Source organism: Labrus mixtus, chromosome 11 (assembly GCF_963584025.1).
Source record: "Labrus mixtus chromosome 11, fLabMix1.1, whole genome shotgun sequence".
NCBI classification, from domain to species: domain Eukaryota; kingdom Metazoa; phylum Chordata; class Actinopteri; order Labriformes; family Labridae; genus Labrus; species Labrus mixtus.
Genome location: NC_083622.1, coordinates 3641437 through 3657867, shown reverse-complemented (window position 1 = coordinate 3657867; position 16431 = coordinate 3641437). Strand labels below are relative to the sequence as shown.

The window sequence follows — 16431 nt, the reverse complement described above, 5'->3', positions numbered from 1 at the left end:
TGGGTTTTAATCCAGTTAAAGAAAAGCCATGACTACAAAAAGCATCTTTAATCAATGGTGACAAATGGGAATCTAAAATGTGTATGAAAAACATGGTAGAATTAGGTTTCAATTGTAGAGTCCAGGGAATTTCCTTTCCATTTGCCAGTTGTCAAACACACCACTGGCACAGTCCGGGAAGAGTGGTCAAAGCCACGCCGCGATCAGTCATGTTTCCCCCTCAGACGCGTCGCGCTGAATGCTGGGATTGAGCCGTGCGGGTGAGGCTACACCAGAGCGGCGTCTCTGCGGGGGGAAAAAAGTGGACGAGGTCGACTGCAGTCTGTTTGCCTGTTTGCGGAGAGACGAGCGTGTGGTTGCAAACCTGGAAATGATGTTCAAAAAGTCGACACACTCCATGCAGACGAGGAGTGTGTTATGAGGTGTGAGGACACAAGGATACTTCTTGAAGGGTTAACCCCCGTATTCACACAGCAGCCATTCTCCTCTGACATCACGATCAAGGTGTTCAGGACAACTCATTCACACAGCTCCCTCACAGCGTGAAGTTTTCCATGTCAGACAAGACAAGACCTCCAAAAAAAAAGGAAATTCCAAGATGGCAGAAAAAGTGAAACTCCAGCAATAAAATGACAGTTTTTGGGCTTGTTTATAAATATTACATGTAATAAGACTGCTCAACATGGGGGGGAAAAGAACAAACTGGCGGGCTGAAAAGTCTACAAATCAGCTTCATAACGTGCACAACGATCGTGGTGTTTACGTCGTCACCCCAACCCGCTTCAATTTTCCTGAACATCTCCTGCTGCATTTCCACATCAGCTCACCCGGGCCTCATGTGGGAAATTTTACTTGGGGGGGCCGGCAGGAAAAAGTTCAGGTGAACAATTTGAGTATATTTGTAGTCCAAGCTGTATTGACCAGTCGGTATGGACACAATCTGCACTAATGTCATCAGTGATGTTCTGATGACAATTCTCTTTAACTAAATATTTCCATAAAAGTGCAGCTTTTGGATCAAACATTTAAACTTGAGCGACCAATCTGCTAAAAGTCAATCAACGTTTAGATTCCCTGACTACCTGAAATGCATTTACATCCGATCGATCAAACCTCCGATCAACAAACTTTTTTCCAAGCTCTTTCCTTCTCCTCTTAATGAATGATTTCTACATCATGATGTTGTTATTTCAGCAGAAAGTAAGACCCGTTAACTGAAAGTAAATCCCGTGAAAATCGGTTTATTTTTTTTTAAGGCTCAAACATCTGAAGTAAGCCAGGAGTGAAGCCTCGGTGTTATTCTGATCTACTGTTGAACTGAGACTCACAAGAAACAGATAAAATCAGGCGCTCCTCCAGGGGACGCGACGGACCAAGAAATCACAGCGTAAACGCCAGATTGGAAAAAGGAGGTCTTGGCTTGAAGTCGTTTTAACGCTAACCGTTGGCTACAAAGGAATCACCTGGAAAAGTAGAAACCGTCGTCGTTGTCAGATGGTGATAGACGATGATTCCTGATGTTGGCTGGGAAGTGTTTGAATGCTAACGTGCCGTTGTCTTCCACTGGCTCATGAGCGGACCGGATGTCCTTTAGAACTGTCTCATTCATTGTGTAACGGTGAAATGAAACACAACTAGGACGTCATTATAAAAGCACACGAGGCTCCCGCCCTGAGTGTGACGTCAAAGAAAAATGGCTGCTGAGTGAATGAGGCGGATGGAACTCCTGTGACACGATTTAAACGCACGCTGGACCGGATTTGAACGAGGCTGTTTATCTGAGTTGTCCAGAACGATACGACTACTGATTAATTAAAAAAAAGATCATCTTCTACTTATTGTCTCTGTACTCACAGGGGTGTAACCTGAAGGTGACCCCCGACCGAGTACGGAAAAACCGCGTTAATCGGACAAAGACGGCGAGCGCAGGGACCTGCCGCTGGCCGGGCTGTTGCTGTACGCGTGGGAGTTGTCCCTCTCTCTGTCCTTGTCCTTGCTCTCGTGTTTGTGCTTGTGCTTGTGTTTGTGCTTGTGCTTCTTCTTCTTCTTCTTGTGCTCGTGGTGGTGGTGGTGGTGGTGGTGGCCGTGTTCGCCGCCGTGTTTGGAGGAGGATGAGGTGGTCTCCTTGGAGAAGGAGGGCAGAGGCGTGGCGGGCATGGAGAGCATGGCTTGTTCCACTGATGGCGGCTCTTTTCCTAAAAAAAAACAAAAACAAAATAAAGAAAAGTGTGTGTCGCCTGGTTTTGCATATTCTCTTTTTTTATGCTTATGTTAGAAATACTGAGTATGAATGTTTACCTGGTGTAGACGGTCTGTCTAACAGATTGAGATGATGGTGTATGAAGGCCTGACTATCATGCACAGTCTCCATGTCAATATCTTCTTCTTCCATTGTGTTGAACTACAACAAAGCAGAGCTGCATATAAATACCAGATAACAGCTCAACACAAGTTCATCACGGCAGAAAGCCAAAGAGTTGAGAAGAGACGGCCAGGGCCAATCAAAGCGCAGGAGCGTAGAAAAACAATAACATTACCTTTTTGACAGAGCAAAGGCTCCAACATCTACTCACTCACTGTCACCCCCCCCCCCCCCACAATCCAAAAAGCTCAAGTTCACGATGTCAGTTACCCTGATTTTGAAGCGCCCTGCTCGCACATCCTCGTCCTGTTGCTGCAGGATCTGTCCCGGCTCTGGAGGGGAGCCCAGCGGGGTCTCGGCCTTCCTCTTCAGGCCCTGAGGGGGTTGGCCCACTCCACAAACCCCCAGTGAAATAGGATCTGGCTCTTCCTCCTCCTGGGAAAAACACACACAAAAAGATACTTGTTTTCAAACATAAGACTCCTGAAAATATAAGAACATTTCAGGACATCCTGCCCCCCTGAAATCTCCCCGAGTTGCCTGGTCACAGCGGGTAGTTTCTCCACGTTAAACTGTCTCAGGCATGGCATGACGGAAGAAGAAAAAAGATGCTGCAGACATCCGAATGAAGCAATAATGACATTTTTGTTGCCTTTATATCAGTGCTATGTGTAGTTATTGGACAGAGTCACAGTGTCAACAAATCTAAAAGAACTCAGATTTTAAAATAACAATGCCACTTTAAATATAAGGACTAAAAAACCACTGCCTTTGAACAACCATGAAAAAGAGAATTCTGTCGAGCAGAAAAGATTATGAAGCAGCGTCATTATGTGCACAAAGATTTCTGCTGCATTCACACGTCAGCTCCCCCAGACGTCACAAGGACATTTTACAAGGCGGCTGTCTGTTTGTGTTTACACATGCAGCTCACCCTGAAAATTTCAGGACGTTTCCAGGAGTTCAGTGCATGTGTGATGGCACCGAAAGATCCTCAGTATTCAGGAATACACACACACACACACACACACACACACACACACACACACACACACACACACACACACACACACACACACACACACACACACACACACACACACACACACACACACACACACACACACACACACACACACACACACACACACACACACACACACACACACACACACACACACACACACACACACACACACACACACACACACACACACACACACACACACACTTACACAGATATTGACAGCCTAGTGGTTATGTCGCTCGCCCAAAGTACGGAGGTTATAGTCCTCGTCCCAGTGGCCCTGGGTTGAACTCCGACCGCGGCTCTGCATGTCATCCCCCTTTCTATTCCTCCTCCCATGATTTTTCACTGCCTCCCAAACGTCTCTCTTCAGCGGTCCCATCCAATAAAGTCAGAAAAACGGCCCCAAAAATAACTTCAAAAATAAATAAAATGACCTCTGCTTTAAATGTACACAGCACCTGGTAACATCATTTATTTTGAAATGACACTTGAGGTCAGTGATCACTCCAGTAGCATGCACAAAAAAGTACCGGTATCTTTTTTTTTTTTTTACAGTTAAATAGCGCCGGTTCTGTAAATCTGGATAAAGCTAGCGATCCTTTTAAAACAAGATCATATTTTAGTAACACAGCATTGTTCGCTGTAAGCTGGTGGAATAATGGAATACTTAAACTTGTTTCAATGTGCGTGTACTTCTCAGGTTTGGTCAGAATGATCTAGTCAGTCTGTGCTGCAGTAAACCTGAGCTCCGGCTCGGGTAGCACTGATTCACTCTGCTGTCATAGAGATCCTTTTAGAGCCAGAGTTGTGCTTTTTTGCAGTCGATCATGGGTTTGACGGTGATGCAATGGGAATGAGGTACAGCCAAGGACTGCTGGCAGCTCCACCGTACCCACAATTACACAGATCCAACTCAAGATAACACCGTTTGGATGAGGTCGTTTCTATTTGTGTGCCATCTGAAAAGCTGTACGTTACATCACTAAATCAAGCAAATTCAAACAGAAGGAAATAAAGACCACCGAGGAGCTCGCTGATTACATCACCATTAGCAAAGTAACCAATGAAACTGGAGAGTTTTGTTGTTGCATGACATATGATGTCTTCTACTTAAGAGGATCGTTGTTTTACACGAGCAGAACAACCTGGCAAAAAAATAACCTTCAATTAGTACCGGTACTTTAGATTTTCTTTTTTTACACTAAGCCACCTGACTATCACTTACAGCCGCGTAGCTCATGCCCACACCGTGGATGCCGATACTGGCGGGGGTGTCTATGACGGGGCCGACCCCCAGCTCAGGCTTGATGGTGGGGTTGAGGACAGCTTTCTTCTCCTTCAGGTTGAGTACCAGGCCCAGCTCTGGCAGGGGCAGGCAGGATGGCCGAGTCAAACCGAACAGAGTGTAGTAAAGGTTGACGGCATCGCAGCGCAGCCGCCAGTCATGAGAGGTACCTGAGACAAGGGCAAGACGGAGGGGAGATTCAGTGGTGGTAGTAGAGAGGACACAGGGATAAAGAGACAAAAAAAAGAGAGCAGGTTAGATTAAAGACAGAAGAAGAAACCAGTGGTGACAGAAGAAGAGCACTGCTTCTGTAACTTCTGAAGCCTTTATTTATACACATTTATTCATTGCCCTTTATTGAGTATCAGTGTTGAATCATGATAACTTTTCATGATATATGCTTGACAAAAATCCTAAATAAGGGCTTCAAGTTACAGTTACACCTTTGAGACGCAGCTGGGACTAAAGCCTGCATGGATCCTGTTCAGACTGCTATGAAACGTAGGTTTAAATAAGTTTTAGTTTCGCTACAGATATAACAAAGGTCCGTCACCCGAGATAGAAAATGCTCAATGGACTTTTTTTTTTTCTAGTCTTCTGACTACACAAAGCTTTTACACCTCAGGTCACAGCTACCCATTCACACACTGACGGCAGAGGTTACTGTGTAAAGTGTCCATCAGTATTAATTAATCCCATTCATACACATTTTTACACTGCCAACAAAGCAACGGGAGCAACTTCGGGTTAAGTGTCTTGCCCAAGGACACGTCGGACGTGTGGCTGCAGGAGCTGGGGATTGAACCTCCGACCTTCCGGTTGAGAGACGACCGACTCTACCAACTGAGCCACAGATTAAGCGAGGGACTTTTGAGAGAGCAACAATTATAACCAGAGACATGGTTGGGTAGAAACTTATTTTTTTAACAGTGTATTCCAGACATTGGTCTTAAACTGCAAGTGGATTTCCCACAGGAACAATCTGAGCAAACCATTAACTGTACATAAATATGGACAATGTGTCTCATTCCGTGTACAAAAGTGAAGCCAAAACTCCCAAGTGATGTGCGCTGACATATTCAAATGGTGATGTTATTTGTAACCGAGACCTGCGCAGAAGGGAGCTGGCTGTTTTCACCCAGCGCCCATCACCTGAGGAAGCTGCGAGCGAAACGCTACGGGTGAAACACGATAAAATACAGTAAAGTTGTTTTCAGTGTGCCACAGATTATTGATTTATTTTTCACGGTGTGTCCCCGCAACAGTGCGCACATGAGAATGTGCAGGCTGTGCACAAGTTACCCTGTTGGCCATTTATAAAACCGTTCCTCCTCGCCTCGTTTTATTCTTACGCCTGACCCAGTAGATCTTCTGTTGTGTTAAGAGCTGGGACGAATTAAACACCAAATAGTGCTGAAGCCGACAATCCAAAGGTAAGGCGCCCAACGTCGTGGGGGTCGACTGTGGCTTTCTGAAGAAACCTGAAATAGATGAGTCTAACAGCAGCAGAAAGTACTCCGAGTTTATGTTCTTTCAGCGCCGACCTTCAGCAAAGTGAAACATCATCCTGTGTGAGTGTGTGTGTGTTTAACACGTGGGGGGCTGTGGGTTAGAATAAAACAACCAACACACTTTTCATAACAGAGCATTTACGGTTAGCACACTATGGTCACTGTGTGTTTAAACTGGCAACACGGGCAGGGCGTCCAGCAGCCACACACACACACACACACACACACACACACACTGATTGGCCGTTCAATCTGAAGTTCACTGGAAATAATCCTCACTAATATTTTGCTTCCCTAAATAATTACAAGCTTTTAGTCAATAAATCAACAACATGTTGTGAAAAGAGCCCGATTGTCCTGAGAAATATAGAATGGTGAACATATCCTGTTATTTGGGTTTTTGAGGTGGCAGGTATTTGGATTGGCAGACTGAAGCGCCTCGGCCTGGCTCAAAGACACATTAGACCCCCAGGAAGAGAAAGAAAGAATGAAACCCGAGGACACAATTGAAGGCAGGAGCATGGACCTATAAGATTCAGGCACAGGCCCAAAAAGGAGACCTTAACCTTTTCAGTTCATGACTGAGTCAACTCACAGTTCTTTTTTTTTTTCTTCAGGCCAACACAAAACTAGCTCCGACATCAGCATATACGAGTTCCATGTTTTACCGTTTTGCAGTCAGCCAGAAAATTAAAGTACTTCCAGCTGACAAAGATCTAATAAAACGGCTGTGGCTCAGTGGTAGAGTCGTTGTCTCTCAACCGGAAAAGTTGTGGGTTTGATCCCCAGAACCTGCAGCCACGTGTCCAATGCGTCCTGGGGGAAGACACTTAACCCCAAGTTGCTCCCGCTGCTTCTTTGGCGGGAGTATAAATGTGTATGGATGAGATTAGCTTTTATTGCTGGTCACTTTTACACAGCAGTCTCTGCCATCCGTGTGTGAATGTGTCGGTGTGACGTGTGGTGTGAAAGTGCTTTGAGTAGTCAGAAGACTAGAAAAGAGCTTTACAAGCTCCATGTACCGTCGCACACATCCCTAAAAACCACAATGAGAAACAGTCGTGTCCTGGGATTGAATCAGAAAATGTAGAAAATGCAGGCTGAATTGCAAAATGTAAGAATAAAAATGAAACAGCTCACAAAAACATATCCAGCTTATGTGTTTTGGGTCATTTACAGGTAAGAAACATCTGCGTCATCTGTCATATTCTTTTTTTTTGTCTCTTCTCACCGGGGACGAGCTCAAGCTGTGTCAAACACAAAGACACTGTCGTGATCAAGAGACCGTCTGAGACACCGGGAGGCCAAAGACCAAAGATTCATGTCATGACAAAGTTGTTTTTTAAGTCGCAGCGGTGTGAAATGTTGAACCGTGAAACTGATGGCGTTGCCTTGCCACTTGGCTTCCCTTAGTGAAATGATGTTTTAGTCATTTGAGTCTGGAGGCTTTTAAGTGAGACATGTAATATGGCTGTTTGAAAAAGCAAAGTAGTCTTGAACCAAAATGTTGATATTTATACTGTACAGGGTTTGGTCATACACTGCTCTAAAAATAGTAACTTGCAGGCCTTTGTGTGTGTGTGTGTGTGTGTGTGTGTGTGTGTGTGTGTCTCACCTGAGTTCATGAGCTTCCACAGCTGGTCGACCAGAGCTTCGTTGCACAGAGCCGAGTCTGTTGTCTTGGTGAAAGGAGGATTCTTAGAGAGCATGCCCAGGATCTTATGTCTGATCGGACGACAAAGAGGGAAGTAAGATAGGAAGGTAGGAAACCATTTAATGGAGACGTGCTAGCTGCAGACATGTGCTAGGTGTGTTAGCGTACCTCACGTAATGCGTCGGGTCATTCTGGACCATGTTGAGAAGCCACTGCAGCTCGACTGAACTTCTTTCGACTGCGGGAGAAAAACAAAATTTGTTTAAGGGACATGCAGGCGTGAAAAAACATCCTGAAGATGTGTCCAAAACAATAAGTGAGACAAATCTCCACGTGTCAGTGAAACATTAAAATACGCCATGGTTTAATCGATGAGAAGGTTGTGCTTCGATCACACAACATCCAGTGAGTATGATCCAAAAGAAAAGAGGAACAGGTAGCATCTGTCATGTGTTTAAGTAGGGGTGACGTTGGCCTAGTGGTTAGTTCATGTGCCCCATGTAGAGGTCGTAGTCCTCAAAGTGGGTGGCCCTTATTTGAATCCAACATGTGGCTCTCTTCCTGCATGTCATTCCCCACTCTCTCTCTCTCTCTCTAACAGATTTACATTTCTACCCTCTGTCATGTCTCTCTAATAAAAGGCACAAAAGCCCAAAAATAGGTATTTAAAAAATGTTAAGAACAGGTGCCAGATAAATCACATTTCCCTTATTTTTCACATTTCTGCACAGAACCTTCATCGGGTCGTTTAAAGGTTAAACTCAGTTCCAAAACAAGAGCTGGGAGGTGGATTCAAAAAGCCATTAACTATTCCTGTGCCACGGTTCCATATACAAGGACCTCATAAGTGTGCAATTCAATCTAAAACTAAGGGAGCGTTTAGATAAATCCCCGTTTATTTTCTGTTGTTTTGATTTTCTTATTGATCGTCCCACATCCTGGTCAGTGGGGATTTTTTGGCTTCCAGAAGATTCAAGTCTCAACATGAAAAATACTCAAACAGAGGACATGAGTAAGTCTGTTTGGTTGTTAATGTTGCATATCGTACTGGGACGGTTTGTCAGAACGTCGCCTTCCTGTTGTCGGTTTGTCCATCACACAGGACGCCACACACACTCACACACACACATACACAAAAAACATGGACATTATTGAATTCACTCACAGTTTAGTAGTTTAGTTTTTTCTCGGCTCGAGCTGACATTACTAAAACGAACAGGTTTTAATGAAAGGCCCACCTCTAGTGTAATCCACCAGAGCCTCCAGTGCAGCCACGCGGACGTCGACAAAGTGTCCGTACTCCGCGTACGACTTGAAGAGAGACGAGTCACTGGGAATGTGTCCGTTCTTCTGCAGCTCACGGATCGCTCTCAAACAACTGCAGAGAGGGAAGAAGAGAATCACAGATGATGAATGAAGGATGTGCAGGTTATGTGTGGAATCAATGCAATAAAAAGGAAAAGACTCAGAGAAAGTCATTTACATGTTCTATGTCAAATAAGAACACAGTTTGCTTTCATGATTATTTACTGGTTTATACATTTGATCAAATCTTAGGACGGATTTATTTTGTTGAGACAAAAAGTCTTTATTGCACACGTCGGGTATAGTATCCTTTATAACGTTATAGTGTTGTGTAATTAAAGCTACTTTGCAGCTACCATCAGCGACAAGTAGGGGTGGGAATCACCAGAGGCCCCAAGATACGATATCATCACAATACTTGAGTCACAATTTGATTTTATTGCGATTTGAAACATTTTGCGACATGCTGAGAATTGCGATTCGATATGTTGCGATTTAACTTTTTTGACTTCTTATGCCCACGAAATTAAACTAAATCAAGAACTGTTTCGTCAAATAAGAAGAAATTCTCAAGTCTATTCATCTCACTTCAGTGTTTTTATTTCTCCACGATGGGAGTCGAACTCACAGACAGACCAACAGACTGATCAGAGTCAAACCCTGTAAAAGGCTGCGTGCATCTCACAATCTGAACTGTTGGTATTTCAGTCTAATCCAACCTGAACATGTATGGACAACTGTATAAGTGCAGTCGTTTTTAACAATGCAACTTGTTCAAAATGAACCGTGCAACCCCTTGAGTAATTAAAAATAATATTATAATAAATATATCAAAACTTGGTGGCCATGAGATGATATAATATCGCCACGCAAAATATTGCAATACTATGCTGTATCGATTTCCACAGGGGCGCAACATAAACACAAACATAGATTAAGAGCTGTTTATACAACCTGACATACTCCCCTCTGTACCTGACAGTGATGGTGTTTCTGAAGCTGGGCAGCAGTTTCTCCATGTTGAGGTATCGCGTGATCTCCTCCAGGATGAGACGGACGTCGCCGTTTAGATTGTCCACGGTGCGCACCTCGTTGTTGATGCTGATGGCGGGGGTCAGAGAGTTGGTGAGCGCCTCGATCAGCTCCGCGCGGTAGTAGTTATCTGAAAACTGCAGACAGAGATATGACGGAAAAGGAGGAAAAATGAAAAAAAAAAGAAAGGACAGGTAGTGATGTCTGAGGAAATAATGAAGCATCTAAATGACAACAGGTAAACAAAGACTGGGAGAACTTACTTTGTTTTTTCTGTTGTCGTTGTACTTGATGAGGTCGAGGATGAAGTTGAGGACGTCTTTGGGACAGAGGTTCTGGACATCTCTTAGTAACGCCATAGCAACGGGCATCGTCTGACAAGGAGAGCAAAGAAAAAACAGAAACCAGGAATCAGTCATGGCTCTGCTACACACAAAAAAAAACTATTTGATTGCTAGTTTTTAAGTCTTTAGTGACTAGAGCATAACTGGAATGTTGACACTGATAACAATATTCATCAGTGTGGGGGACGTTTGACAGCTAACACATTGTTCACAAACTTGGCTGTGTGCTCTGTGGGTCAGTGGAGGAGACTTCTAGAGGGCACACGGGAGAGCTCAGGCAGATACAGGATGTGTAGGATAATAACACAACAGTCATGATTACACTCCAGAAGATTACTATTCTGATAGCTCTGAGAAGATAGCAGAGGAAAAACAGCAGCACGGTGCGGGACTGGTTTCCATGTTCAAAGCTGTGATACATCGTGTAGATGTGGAAAAAGGTTAAACGCAAATCAATATCCGGCCTTAGAAGAAAATCATGAATCTCTGTGTCTGCGTGGTAAAAATGTATTTATTTGAAAATCAGTCGTACATTTGAACTGTGCTGATGAAACCCAGAGCGTTCTCACCTTCTGCAGGAAGTAACTCTGGAAGTTGATGAAGTTGTTGGTCTTGACGATGTTGGGGCAGCTCTTACAGCAGAACATCCGTGTGAACAGGGACTTCATGGCTGGCGGACCCTGCCATGTGCTCACCATGGAATTGGCTATCTGTAAGGTTCACACGTGAGAAGAGAAGCAGGATCCTTAATATTCCTCCGCTGTTATTCTCAACAATAAAGAACAGTTGTTGTAGTGAATTCTGTGTGATACGGACATCATGATATGTATGGTATCGTGGGGTTGTGGGAAATAACCGGCCCTATTATGCGCCTCAGTACTGTTACCCATGTACCAACAGGTACAAATAAAGTAACCTGACCCTGTAAAAGGTACACAGAAGTATGAGCTGCATCCTCACAAGCTTCGGCAGTGACTTGAGAAAATCTGCACGATGCAGAAATGGCCGTTGTATAACAATGATCTTTCTGTTCGCGGTGGTTTCTGTGGTGAGAACAGAACTACAAAGTCAAAGCCAAAACGTACACATGAGAAGCACACGAGGTTTCCGCAGGTATGAAGCTCGGCGGCTCCAGCGGTCTTTGGGTTCTAACAGGATATTGGGGAATTTATGTTAATGTCCAATATGGGGCTAAGGGTCACTGGCACAGGATGTTGTCATTTGGTAAGGTAAATACAGGGGGGGAATAGACACCGCAATGTTTCTGTACGAGCGTGCACACACATTAAAGAACACATCTGTATTTCTTTGTGTGTCAGAGTTTTTAACACGTGAGAGCGTTTGACACCCCCCCGTTCAAGCCGCGGGCTGTTTCGTCTTTCTTCCCACATTTTCTACCAAAAACAAGCAAGAAAACGCCGTCCCCACCAATCATAATCCAGCAAACTCCATCTGAGGGTTAGAGTCAGTCATAATTCACCTTGTGGTCAGTGTGGGTATGTAAGCCTGCGTGTGTGTGTGTGTGTGTGTGTGTGTGTGTGTGTGTGTGTGTTTATGTGCATGTGACAATATGAACGTGTGTGTGTGTGGACTTCCAACCAAAAGCCATTAGGACGGAGTCTGTTGGGGGCTCTGCGGCCAAACACAGCAACGTAATGAAAGGAGCGAAGGGCTGCCATCTTAACCTCCACTCAGTTTATCATGTTGGAAAAATATTGGTTCAGGTGGAACCCGGATGGCGGAAATCCAGCGGGGTTAAATTTGGAAGAGACCAAATCCAGAGAATAGAGAATTTCCTGTTGCCACAGAACGGGATTATTCAGGCGACTGAGCTTCAGTGCTGAGACGGTTAAAGAGGTGGGTGGCCTCGCTGGAAGGGAAGTCAAAAGTTGTCCTCAAACCGTTTGAATTTCTTTGTATTTTCACCAAAATAATAAGTAAACAGAGATGAGATGGACAGTAGGGATGAATAAAGCCTCACAGCTTTTTTAAAGAAAGAAATTCAAACTTTCAGGTCTGAGACGAGCCGGTTTCAGAGTCTGTCTGTCTCTCTCTATGCATCATTGATCCAGACCTCCCGTTTCCCATACTAACCTTCCTTCCTTCCATTCCTCCTCTCTCCCCATTTCCTTTCATCTACAAATAAATCCACCTTTCTCCCTTCATCTCTTCGACCCTCCCCCTCCTCCCCCACACTTCCATTTCTGCTTCAACACTCATCAACATGGCCAGATTATTTTCCAAATTAAGTGCTCCACCACAACACAGACCACCTAACCCACCTTTCTGTGACGTCTGACACATCTGACGAGTTTGAACTGAGAAGCAAAAAGAACACCACCAGGCCATGGAAATGTAAAACCACACGCTTTAGGAACGCCCAACTTCAACACCAAGCGGTGAAACGCAACAGAGCAGTGTCAGTGAATCAATAACGCTACACACTGTGTGTTTTTAATAATAACTGTTCTCTGTCTTTCCACAAGTGACAATGTACATAGTGTACATTCCTAGAATTATTTTATTTCTATTGTATTTTTCTTCCTCCATATTTAATTCATGTAAACATCTCTTCTTTTTTTTTTAACTTTTGGTTGATTGTATTCCTGTTTTGTTGAGCTGTTGTAACAACAACTTTTTCCCCGATTTGGGGATCAAAAAAGTTGTATCTTATCTTAAGTGACTGTTGTCATAGAAACAACACTCAACATGCAGCGCTTTTTGGGGCGCACTCACACTAGGTAATCCGCACGCCAGTTTGTTTGACTAGTCTGAGTGCTCCAATCCGCGCTGAATCACGGTAGACTTCCTTGGCCCTGGCACGCTTTGAAGAGGTGTCCTTCGGCACGGTACAGTTCATGCACGAGCTCAAGCACGGATTCACAACGTGGACAGCCTTCATTATGGAGAAATCCTGGAGTGTTACGGCTGCTATTATTACAACGTTATGTACAAGAGGTAACCGTGCTCAGGCCCAGTTAGTCCTGGAGCAGTGTGAGTGCAGGCCAGCGGGGGAATGGGGACGGGGGACAATCGTGCTTAAGCACGGTACGGGACAACTTTGCATAGTGTGAGTGCACCATTATTCTCAGCGCACAAGCGCTTTATCCCAGCCAGCGTTTTTCTAGCCCCCAAAAAAGGCTAGGTGGACACGGGGCTTAATTCATAAAAAGTTGGGACATGGAGTAAAATATACAAACAGAATGTGATAAATTGAAAACTTTTAAACCTAACATTTGATTGACAATCGCTCAAAGACAAAATATCACATGTTGTAACTGAGAAATGTCGTAGTTTTTTGAAAAGTAAAATGCCCACTTTGAATTTAAAGGCCCTGACACACCAAGGAGATCGTCGGCCTTCGGTCCTAGTTGGACCATCGGTGAGCGGTCGTCGCCCTAGTTTTTGCGATGTGTCTCGCTCCGTCGCTACCCATCTGCCCCAGGCCCCCCTTCTGCCTTTTTTTTTGGTCGATTCAACATGTTGAATCTGTGTCGTCTGTGGTTCGTGGTGTGTTCTATAGCAACCATAGAGGTGGGACGTCAGGGCCTTAATGCCAACAACACATTGAAAAGAAGTTGGGTCATGGTCATGTTTACCCCTCTGATACATCACATACACACTTTGTAAGCGTTTAAGACCCGAGGAGACCAGTTTCTGTAACTTCATTAAGTGGAATGTTTTACCATTCCTGCTTAAGGTAGGCTTTCTGTTTTTATTTACATTTTAAAAAACATCCCAACTTTTTAAGAATTTAGTTTATGGATCTTTAATGTGTCCACTTGGATTAAACAACAGAGGCTGCTTGGACCATGGCCTGCTCAGTTAGCACACTTCAATCACCGTATGACCCATTCAACTAGACTTTCAGCCCCCTCTGGTATGAGAAACATTTCCTGAATTTCTTCCTTGCCAAAGAAAATCACGTTTGAATTATTTATTTCATTCAGAGGTTGAGTTGAGCCCGTGACAGAGAAAACGTTTTACAGAACAACCCCTCTCTTTATCTGCACCCACACACACCGATTACAAGAATGTATCCATGAGACAGACTCAAGAGCTCTTTTCACACATGCACTCTTTCATTTAGTCTAACACAGAGGTGAACTCTGCCGTGCAGACACACTGACACATACCTTAGCCAAACAGAAGCAGGCGTGCATGCGGACTTTGTAGAAACACTGTTCTTGCTCCAGAATGTCGGTCAGAGCGAGTCTGGAGGCAGGAGTTGGGAACTTCTCCAGAGCTGAGATTGACTCCTCCTGGGAAAGAGATAAGGAACATTTCAGTTATGTTTCAGAACTAAAATGTTAAGCATTTCCTGCTTTCAGCTTCTTAAAAAAAGGTTTGTGTTCTCCTTAAAATATGGATTCCCTTCTTTTCTTTGTCACCTTTGATAATTAATACATATATATATATATTAAAAAAAATGCTTATTAGAACAAAAAACAACATCTTGAAGACATCCTTTAAGGATTATTGTGGATTAGAACAATCACTGGTAGCAGCCATAGATTGTAATTATTCAATACTTGCTTTAAAAAATATATTTAACTCAAATATGCCGAATCGGTCTTTTGCCGTTTTGTCATTCACTGAACTTCTGAAAATTTCTCAATTTTGAAATGAGCTACATGTATGAACACAAACAGCCGGACTTTACCCAGATTTATTTGAACTACCAGCCTTCTAGTAAAATTCACACAAGAAGTCAGAGAGAACAAGTGCGAAGGCATCAGGAAATATTCAGGAAAATTCACACACAGAGTGAGACGGGTGATGACATTTTATATCCTGCAACAACCAGTCCGCAACTGGTGTGAAATCTGTGCACGACAGACGTCATGTCATGCCTTCTGAGACCCCACCCTCTCATTGGACAGGGACATGTGTGAATAAGCATCTCAACAACAGTTCAGGGCAGGCTGTCATGACATTTTATAGAAATATTTTAGAGTATAAGTGTGACATGGCAGTTTATAAAAGCAGCATAATTTAGGGTCATTTCGTTTCGCTACAACCTAAAATTGAGCTAAAAATCTGGTTTCACAACACTACTTTTGAATTGATTAAAGTTCAAACAAAAGTCTTCTTTAACCAGGGGAGAGACAAACTGTAGGTGATATGTTTCCATTTGCTCTCGGCCCAAAGTTCAAACTCAAAGTCCAGTATAAAAGCAGTCTTGTCATGAGCCCACCTGTGCCACCACATCCCTCTCATAGCGCAGCTGATACTGCCACATGAAGTCAGCCTGCTCGAACTCCACCTTCCTCAGGATGGACATGTCGGGGTCGATCCGGATCCAGAGTAGAGGAGAGTCAGCACTGCAGAATATACGTCAGATCTTTTACACTTTTATCATTAAACATGGGCTGTGGGCCGACAGTCAAAACGTCTTAAATATCAGTACAAACACAACATGTATGTTATTTATTCTGCAGATATATTGTGACGGGACAACAACTTAAATCTGAATTATATTTAAAATGTGGAATAGAAGTGATGTCTTACTCCATGGCTGATAAATCCATGTCCACCTCCTCTCCATTCATCAGAGGGATCTTCTTTTTTTTGTTTCTGTGATTATAAAAACAGAAGCATTAGACATGAGCCAAAACCATCGAAAAACACGAGAAAATCATCAGAGACATATCATGGTCTTAAATATTCTTTGCTGCAGTCTTGCTGGACTAGAAGAAGACACGAGAGAAAGGGAACGGGTAGAATAGATGCTAGCTGGATTAACCAATCAGGACGCACTGCAGGACCACCAGAGTTTGACTTGAACTCAGAAAAGGGGGCTTACAGTGAAACACTAGAGGGTATTGACTTTTAGGATACAACATTACAGTCACCACATAACCACTGCAAAATACTATACTATCACATTTCTGACGATTAAAAAACA

General features: G+C 43.7%; 1 protein-coding gene across 1 annotated transcript in view; it reads right to left on the bottom strand.

Moving 5' to 3' along the window:
* Positions 1-33: 33 nt before the first annotated feature.
* The window catches only part of taf2 (TAF2 RNA polymerase II, TATA box binding protein (TBP)-associated factor), a 32050-nt gene continuing 15652 nt past the window's right edge, over positions 34-16431 (bottom strand). Inside the window, exons 16-28 of the mRNA XM_061049584.1 lie at positions 16035-16100; positions 15721-15847; positions 14660-14785; positions 11093-11233; positions 10443-10553; positions 10123-10316; positions 9081-9220; positions 8011-8080; positions 7804-7913; positions 4618-4847; positions 2633-2797; positions 2299-2401; positions 34-2195 (exon numbers count right to left, since the gene is read on the bottom strand). Coding sequence (XP_060905567.1) covers positions 1903-2195; positions 2299-2401; positions 2633-2797; positions 4618-4847; positions 7804-7913; positions 8011-8080; positions 9081-9220; positions 10123-10316; positions 10443-10553; positions 11093-11233; positions 14660-14785; positions 15721-15847; positions 16035-16100 — 1876 coding nt within the window. The 3' untranslated portion in view covers positions 34-1902. The remainder of the gene's footprint in view (positions 2196-2298; positions 2402-2632; positions 2798-4617; positions 4848-7803; positions 7914-8010; positions 8081-9080; positions 9221-10122; positions 10317-10442; positions 10554-11092; positions 11234-14659; positions 14786-15720; positions 15848-16034; positions 16101-16431) is intronic.